The following is a 10,670-nucleotide window of genomic DNA, read 5'->3' as shown; positions in this document are numbered from 1 at the left end:
AAAATTTAATAATTCTCAATTATCTATCGGTTTTAGGTCCAGGGTCCGGATACAACGGCGTCTGGGTCCGGATCTGGACCGCGGTCCGCCTATTAGTGACCCCTGGGCTATACTATGACTTTTTTTTCGACATGCTATACTATGACTTTTTATGACTTGCTATACTATGACTTTTTATGACTTGCTATACTATGACTTTTTATGACATGTTATACTATGACTTTTTATGACATGTTATACTATGACTTTTTTCGACATGTTATACTATGACTTTTTATGACTTGCTATACTATGACTTTTTATGACATGTTATATTATGACTTTTTATGACATGTTATACTATGACTTTTTATGACATGCTATACTATGACTTTTTATGACATGTTATACTATGACTTTTTATGACATGCTATACTATGACTTTTTATGACATGTTATACTATGACTTTTTATGACATGCTATACTATGACTTTTTATGACATGCTATACTATGACTTTTTATGACATGCTATACTATGACTTTTTTTGACATGCTATACTATGACTTTTTATGACATGTTATACTATGACTTTTTATGACATGCTATACTATGACTTTTTTTGACATGCTATACTATGACTTTTTATGACATGTTATACTATGACTTTTTATGACATGCTGTACTATGACTTTTTATGACATGCTATACTATGACTTTTTATGACATGCTATACTATGACTTTTTTTGACATGCTATACTATGACTTTTCATGACATGTTATACTATGACTTTTTATGACATACTATACTATGACTTTTTTTGACATGCTATACTATGACTTTTTATGACATGCTATACTATGACTTTTTATGACATGTTATACTATGACTTTTTATGACATGTTATACTATGACTTTTTTCGACATGCTATACTATGACTTTTTATGACATGTTATATTATGACTTTTTTCGACATGCTATACTATGACTTTTTATGACATGCTATACTATGACTTTTTATGACATGCTATACTATGACTTTTTATGACATGTTATACTATGACTTTTTTTGACATGCTGTACTGACTTTTTATGACTTGCTATACTATGACTTTTTATGACTTGCTATACTATGACTTTTTATGACTTGCTATACTATGACTTTTTATGACATGCTATACTGTGACTTTTTATGACTTGCTATACTATGACTTTTTATGACTTGCTATACTATGACTTTTTATGACATGCTATACTATGACTTTTTATGACATGCTATACTATGACTTTTTATGACTTGCTATACTATGACTTTTTATGACATGCTATACTATGACTTTTTATGACATGCTATACTATGACTTTTTATGACTTGCTATACTATGACTTTTTATAACATGCTATACTATGACTTTTTATGACATGTTATACTATGACTTTTTATGACATGCTATACTATGACTTTTTTTGACATGCTATACTATGACTTTTTTTGACATGCTATACTATGACTTTTTTTGACATGCTATACTATGACTTTTTATGACATGTTATACTATGACTTTTTTTGACATGCTATACTATGACTTTTTATAGACATACTATGCTTGAGGCTCTCAACTGGTGTCCGTGGCTAAGTGGAGAGCAGGGCTGCCTTTCAATCAGAGGGTCGTTGGTTCAATCCCCTGCTCCTTCTCTGTTAGTCTCATGTCACTGTGTCCTTCAGCAAGACGCTTAACCCCAAAATACTATTACTATGAATTTTTAGACATACTATACTATAACTGTTTTTTCCACTTTTCGACATGTTATACAATTACTTTTTTTTCCTTTTTTTGACATGCTATACTATGACCGTTTTTTGACTTTTTTCGACATGCTATACTATGACAGTTTTTTCTCTTTTTTCGACAGGCTATACTATGACTGTTTTCGACAGGCTATACTATGACTGTTTTTGACATAATATACTATTACTGTTTTTTTACTTTTTTCGACATGCTATACTATGACCGTTTTTTCTCTTTTTTCGACAGGCTATACTATGACTTTTTATGACATGTTATACTATGACTTTTTATGACTTGCTATACTATGACTTTTTATGACATGTTATACTATGACTTTTTTCGACATGCTATACTATGACTTTTTATGACTTGCTATACTATGACTTTTTATGACTTGCTATACTATGACTTTTTATGACATGCTATATTATGACTTTTTATGACATGCTATACTATGACTTTTTATAACATGCTATACTATGACTTTTTATGACATGTTATACTATGACTTTTTTTGACATGCTATACTATGACTTTTTTTGACATGCTATACTATGACTTTTTATGACATGTTATACTATGACTTTTTTTGACATGCTATACTATGACTTTTTATAGACATACTATGCTTGAGGCTCTCAACTGGTGTCCGTGGCTAAGTGGAGAGCAGGGCTGCCTTTCAATCAGAGGGTCGTCGGTTCAATCCCCTGCTCCTTCTCTGTTAGTCTCATGTCACTGTGTCCTTCAGCAAGACGCTTAACCCCAAAATACTATTACTATGAATTTTTAGACATACTATACTATAACTGTTTTTTCCACTTTTCGACATGTTATACAATGACTTTTTTTTCCTTTTTTTGACATGCTATACTATGACCGTTTTTTGACTTTTTTCGACATGCTATACTATGACAGTTTTTTCTCTTTTTTCGACAGGCTATACTATGACTGTTTTCGACAGGCTATACTATGACTGTTTTTGACATAATATACTATGACCGTTTTTTCTCTTTTTTCGACAGGCTATACTATGACTTTTTATGACATGTTATACTATGACTTTTTATGACTTGCTATACTATGACTTTTTATGACATGTTATACTATGACTTTTTTCGACATGCTATACTATGACTTTTTATGACTTGCTATACTATGACTTTTTATGACTTGCTATACTATGACTTTTTATGACATGCTATATTATGACTTTTTATGACATGCTATACTATGACTTTTTATGACTTGCTATACTATGACTTTTTATGACATGCTATACTATGACTTTTTATGACATGCTATACTATGACTTTTTATGACTTGCTATACTATGACTTTTTATGACATGCTATACTATGACTTTTTATGCCTTGCTATACTATGACTTTTTATGACTTGCTATACTATGACTTTTTATGACATGTTATACTATGACTTTTTATGACATGCTATACTATGACTTTTTATGACATGCTATACTATGACTTTTTATGACATGCTATACTATGACTTTTTATGACATGCTATACTATGACTTTTTATGACTTGCTATACTATGACTTTTTATGACATGCTATACTATGACTTTTTATGACTTGCTATACTATGACTTTTTATGACATGCTATACTATGACTTTTTATGACATGCTATACTATGACTTTTTATGACTTGCTATACTATGACTTTTTATAACATGCTATACTATGACTTTTTATGACTTGCTATACTATGACTTTTTATAACATGCTATACTATGACTTTTTATAACATGCTATACTATGACTTTTTATGACATGCTATGACATGTTATACTATGACTTTTTATGACATGTTATACTATGACTTTTTTCGACATGCTATACTATGACTTTTTATAGACATACTATGCTTGAGGCTCTCAACTGGTGTCTGTGGCTAAGTGGAGAGCAGGGCTGCCTTTCAATCAGAGGGTCGTCGGTTCAATCCCCTGCTCCTTCTCTGTTAGTCTCATGTCATTGTGTCCTTCAGCAAGACGCTTAACCCCAAAATACTATTACTATGAATTTTTAGACATACTATACTATAACTGTTTTTTCCACTTTTCGACATGTTATACGATGACTTTTTTTTCCTTTTTTTGACATGCTATACTATGACCGTTTTTTGACTTTTTTCGACATGCTATACTATGACAGTTTTTTCTCTTTTTTCGACAGGCTATACTATGACTGTTTTCGACAGGCTATACTATGACTGTTTTTGACATAATATATTATGACTGTTTTTGACATAATATACTATGACTGTTTTTTTACTTTTTTCGACATGCTATACTATGACAGTTTTTTCTCTTTTTTCGACAGGCTATACTATGACTGTTTTCGACAGGCTATACTATGATTGTTTTTGACATAATATATTATGACTGTTTTTGACATAATATACTATGACTGTTTTTTTACTTTTTTCGACATGCTATACTATGACCGTTTTTTCTCTTTTTTCGACAGGCTATACTATGACTTTTTATGACATGTTATACTATGACTTTTTATGACATGCTATACTATGACTTTTTATGACATGCTATACTATGACTTTTTATGACATGTTATACTATGACTTTTTTCGACATACTATACTATGACTTTTTATGACATGTTATACTATGACTTTTTTCGACATGCTATACTATGACTTTTTATGACATGCTATACTATGACTTTTTTCGACATGCTATACTATGACTTTTTTCGACATGCTATACTATGACTTTTTATGACATGCTATACTATGACTTTTTATGACATGTTATACTATGACTTTTTATGACATGTTATACTATGACTTTTTATGACATGTTATACTATGACTTTTTTCGACATGCTATACTATGACTTTTTATGACAGGCTATACTATGACTGTTTTCGACAGGCTATACTATGACTGTTTTTGACATAATATATTATGACTGTTTTTGACATAATATACTATGACTGTTTTTTTACTTTTTTCGACATGCTATACTATGACAGTTTTTTCTCTTTTTTCGACAGGCTATACTATGACTGTTTTCGACAGGCTATACTATGACTGTTTTTGACATAATATATTATGACTGTTTTTGACATAATATACTATGACTGTTTTTTTACTTTTTTCGACATGCTATACTATGACCGTTTTTTCTCTTTTTTCGACAGGCTATACTATGACTTTTTATGACATGTTATACTATGACTTTTTATGACTTGCTATACTATGACTTTTTATGACATGCTATACTATGACTTTTTATGACATGCTATACTATGACTTTTTATGACATGCTATACTATGACTTTTTATGACATGCTATACTATGACTTTTTATGACATGTTATACTATGACTTTTTTCGACATGCTATACTATGACTTTTTATGACTTGCTATACTATGACTTTTTATGACATGCTATACTATGACTTTTTATGACATGCTATACTATGACTTTTTATGACTTGCTATACTATGACTTTTTATGACATGCTATACTATGACTTTTTATGACATGCTATACTATGACTTTTTTTGACATGCTATACTATGACTTTTTATGACTTGCTATACTATGACTTTTTATGACATGCTATACTATGACTTTTTATGACTTGCTATACTATGACTTTTTATGACATGCTATACTATGACTTTTTATGACATGCTATACTATGACTTTTTATGACTTGCTATACTATGACTTTTTATGACTTGCTATACTATGACTTTTTATGACATGCTATACTATGACTTTTTATGACTTGCTATACTATGACTTTTTATGACATGCTATACTATGACTTTTTATGACATGTTATACTATGACTTTTTTCGACATGCTATACTATGACTTTTTATGACTTGCTATACTATGACTTTTTATGACATGCTATACTATGACTTTTTATGACATGCTATACTATGACTTTTTATGACTTGCTATACTATGACTTTTTATGACATGCTATACTATGACTTTTTATGACATGTTATACTATGACTTTTTATGACATGCTATACTATGACTTTTTATGACATGCTATACTATGACTTTTTATGACTTGCTATACTATGACTTTTTATGACATGTCATACTATGACTTTTTTCGACATGCTATACTATGACTTTTTATGACTTGCTACACTATGACTTTTTATGACTTGCTATACTATGACTTTTTATGACATGCTATACTATGACTTTTTATGACATGCTATACTATGACTTTTTATGACTTGCTATACTATGACTTTTTATGACATGCTATACTATGACTTTTTATGACTTGCTATACTATGACTTTTTATGACTTGCTATACTATGACTTTTTATGACATGTTATACTATGACTTTTTATGACATGCTATACTATGACTTTTTATGACATGCTATACTATGACTTTTTATGACATGCTATACTATGACTTTTTATGACTTGCTATACTATGACTTTTTATGACATGCTATGACATGTTATACTATGACTTTTTTTGACATGCTATACTATGACTTTTTTCGACATGCTATACTATGACTTTTTATGACATGTTATACTATGACTTTTTTCGACATGCTATACTATGACTTTTTATAGACATACTATGCTTGAGGCTCTCAACTGGTGTCCGTGGCTAAGTGGAGAGCAGGGCTGCCTTTCAGTCAGAGGGTCGTCGGTTCAATCCCCTGCTCCTTCTCTGTTAGTCTCATGTCATTGTGTCCTTCAGCAAGACGCTTAACCCCAAAATACTATTACTCTGAATTTTTAGACATACTATACTATAACTGTTTTTTCCACTTTTCGACATGTTATACGATGACTTTTTTTTCCTTTTTTTGACATGCTATACTATGACAGTTTTTTGACTTTTTTCGACATGCTATACTATGACAGTTTTTTCTCTTTTTTCGACAGGCTATACTATGACTGTTTTCGACAGGCTATACTATGACTGTTTTTGACATAATATACTATTACTGTTTTTTTACTTTTTTCGACATGCTATACTATGACCGTTTTTTCTCTTTTTTCGACAGGCTATACTATGACTTTTTATGACATGTTATACTATGACTTTTTATGACATGTTATACTATGACTTTTTATGACATGCTATACTATGACTTTTTATGACATGTTATACTATGACTTTTTATGACATGCTATACTATGACTTTTTATGACATGCTATACTATGACTTTTTATGACTTGCTATACTATGACTTTTTATGACATGTCATACTATGACTTTTTTCGACATGCTATACTATGACTTTTTATGACTTGCTACACTATGACTTTTTATGACTTGCTATACTATGACTTTTTATGACATGCTATACTATGACTTTTTATGACTTGCTATACTATGACTTTTTATGACTTGCTATACTATGACTTTTTATGACATGCTATACTATGACTTTTTATGACTTGCTATACTATGACTTTTTATGACTTGCTATACTATGACTTTTTATGACATGTTATACTATGACTTTTTATGACTTGCTATACTATGACTTTTTATGACATGTTATACTATGACTTTTTATGACATACTATACTATGACTTTTTATTGCGTTTTTCCAACAAGTCCAAACAATGAAAGGAACACAAACATCTTTATTTTAAAGATTTTTTTTTTTATTATGGATACAATTGAAGTTAGAGAGCAGGAGAGTCTTTGTCAGCAAGAAACACTCTTTACATCATGACTCAGTAACATGAGGCTGATAACAGCCCAATAAACACTTTGACTTCACAAATATCAAGAAATACACATGCAAACAACAGATGAATCAGACGTCAGAAGCGTGTCTTTGTCAGTAGAAAGCCATCCTGCGCTTTAAGCAGCACACAGTGTAATTACACAATGCAGTTTTTTAAACAGGTAACAGACTACAGAGAAGAAACACCTGTTCTCTGGCACTGATAATAACTTTGTCTTTATTGGTATTCGTCTGCAGACACAAACTCCATTGAACCACTCTCCAGCTGTCATCAGAAACTTCACTTCAGTGAAATGAACATTTAATTCAATATACTATACAAGTTTGTTTTTTGCGACACACAATACAATGACTTTCTTTAACTTCCTATACTACTACGTTCTTCAGCATACAAACCTTTGACTTTTTTTTTTTTATTCTTTTGATTACATACCCTACAATGACTTTTAAGACATACTGTACTTTTACTTTTTTCGACGTGTTATACTACAACTTATTCGATATACTACACTATGATTTTTTTCAGACATACTATGACTTTGATAGCGGCTTTTGTCCAACTGTTACGAAACACTTGACTGTGACATTTTGACATGCCTTTCTTTTGACTATCTTTATTCGGTGCAGAGTTGAGCGAGTTGACGGCGAGGGCATGAGGCTGTTCTTGAGACGTCTGTGTCTGGTGGGAGATGACTCGACCGCGCTGCTCATCCTCAGCAGATACAGCCTGCAGTGCAGGAAGTGAAGAACCAGCGATGCGTTGTGCGGTGTTCTCCGCCCTCCAGTGCTTCAGAGGTTCACCACAATCTGATGAGACAGAAACACATTTAGTCTCTTAACAAACGGTCCTTAAAAAAAAAGACTTAGTACAGTATCCTATAAAATATACTGTGCTGTAAAAATATCTTTAAAAACTTATAGGATAGTATGTAAAAAAAAAAAGCCATACTTTAGTATCCAAGAAAAAGTCATAGTATGATATGGCATTAAAAACTCCAAAAAGAGTCATGTTGAAAAAGTTGAAAACACCATGTATGCCAAATAAGTCCATAGTTGTCAAAACAAATAAATCACAGTATGTCAATCCCATACAAATAGTATTGTGTGGCCTAAGACAGTATAGTGGGCCATAAGAATGCCATAAAAGTATTGTATGACGTAAAATTGTCTTTTAAAAATGTCATAGTAAAGTATGTCACGAAAGAGAAAAAAGCCGTCGTATACCGCTTTAAAATGGCTCATTGGAAAAAGAATAGGATCAGAGCTTTGGGACGGCAGCTAGCCGCTACATGACAACTTTGTCCAGATCGGTCCCTGCAGCAGGCTGGTTTGTCTTGCACAGGTTGCAGAGGACGAGTCCAACAGTGGGTCAATCAAACTCAATCCCTCCAATAGTTCAGCCTTCTGCATGCGGTGCAAGCGGCCATGACGGCCGTGGAGGGGTTAGCAGAAGGCTAAGCTAATCCATCAGCAGCATTGTATCTTCGTCTCTGAAACACTTTGCGATTCTTGGCTCTAGCGAGCTGCAGTTCATCATCTCAAAAGTATGCAATATTGATTCTGGCTCCCGACAACACAGCGAGATGACATTCAGCGGAGAACTTCTGCCCGCTCCTCTGAGCCCGTCTGTTTTACCTCCAGCTGGGTCTAAAGGATATAGAAAATGTCATTTTAATAGTTATACTTTGTCTTCGTGACGTCTTTAGAAGCTCTTCTCTAACTCTTTGATCCATCGTTACTCACTCAGGGTCAGGCAGACCTGCTGAAGCACGCCAGGGGTGAAGTCCAGGAGAACCTGAAGCAGATCCACTACGCCGCTCTCACCAGTAACCTGAGCAAAGGCGGAGCGTCGGGCGGCTCCTCTGGCTCCGAGTCCAAGAGCAGACGCAGCCTGGAGGCCATTCCCGAGAAGGCCACGGTGGAGGAGGAGCTCACCGACGAGGACAGCTAGAGAGACGACCCCCCCCCCCCAAGACCTGCTCCGGTCCTGATCCGGTCACCCACATTCAGACCTCTACTCTGTTCCTGCCTCCTGAGCTCACAACCCGAAAGCTCCCGCTCTGCTTTACCCCTCTCTGGCATCACTGAACTGCGAGCGCACACACACACACACACACACACACACACACACACACACACACACACACACACACACACACACACACACACACACACACACACACACACACACACACACACCAGTGTTTTTCCACATTCCATCGTGTACATTCCTGTACCCTCGAGCACAGCTGGAACCTCTCAGACTTCTTGCCTCGTAATCATCAATAAAGATGCCACAACTGCTCCAGGACACACACATCCTGCCCAAGTCCACATCGCAGTCTTTTTGAAAAAAACGTTGAGGAGCCGTGGTGAAGAGCCGGTGAAGCGCCAAACATTTGCCTCGCCGTTAAGTGCACACGTGAACACGTACCAAACCTTTATCAAAGTGCCAGACATAGACCCTAACCCCCCCGAAGCATAAAGCTCCTGAACCTCTTCATCTGTAGCCCCTCCCCCTTTCGTTCCCGGTCTCATAGTGAACTACCAGCCGCGAGATCATTCAAGACCGTACTGTTCTTCTACTCAGTGGACTCCAAAGAGCCCTTGGATTATTGTAAAGGATTTCCTAAAGCACAAATTTTTTTTTTTTGGAGTTATGAATGTAACAAGACGGAGGAAGCGAAAGAAGGAAAGGAAAGGAAAGGAGGAAGAAAAAGAAAAAGTGGACGAAAATGTCACGAATGAGAGTAAAGAGCTGTTTACAATACTGAACTTGTCCATGTTCTTGTCTGCCAAAATACTATACTATGTGTATATATGGAGTTTCCCCGTTACATTTTTTTTTCTTCTGCAGAGTGCATCATTTTATTATTGTATACTTGGAAATATAAGATTTATTTTATAAAAGAAGATATATGAACATGTCCGTGGAAAGAGGAGGAGACGTTTTATTTGTCCGCAGACTAGAAGAGGAAGATGAAGAGACCTCAGAGTGGTCCGGAGACAGAAGGACTAATAATAGAATGTATTCACAGTGTGTGTGTGTGTGTGTGTGTGTGTGTGTGTGGGTGTGTGGGTGGGTGTGTGTGTGTGTGTGTGGGTGGGTGGGTGGGTGTGGGTGGTGCAAACAACAGCAAAGT

At 34.2% G+C, this 10,670-nt stretch overlaps 1 protein-coding gene across 1 annotated transcript in view; it reads left to right on the top strand.

Annotated features, from left to right (window-relative positions):
• LOC137866332 (inactive phospholipase C-like protein 2) overlaps window positions 1-10,297 on the top strand; it is a 41,919-nt gene extending 31,622 nt beyond the window's left edge. The window contains exon 7 of the mRNA XM_068702148.1: window positions 9,275-10,297. Within this exon, the coding sequence (XP_068558249.1) occupies window positions 9,275-9,478 (204 nt within the window). The 3' untranslated portion in view covers window positions 9,479-10,297. The remainder of the gene's footprint in view (window positions 1-9,274) is intronic.
• The last annotated feature ends 373 nt before the right edge of the window (window positions 10,298-10,670 follow it).

Source organism: Cebidichthys violaceus, unplaced genomic scaffold, assembly GCF_023349555.1.
Source record: "Cebidichthys violaceus isolate CVI_PGR_0920_01 unplaced genomic scaffold, fCebVio1.0.p SCAF_81, whole genome shotgun sequence".
NCBI classification, from domain to species: domain Eukaryota; kingdom Metazoa; phylum Chordata; class Actinopteri; order Perciformes; family Stichaeidae; genus Cebidichthys; species Cebidichthys violaceus.
This window is presented reverse-complemented; position numbering and strand designations above follow the sequence as displayed.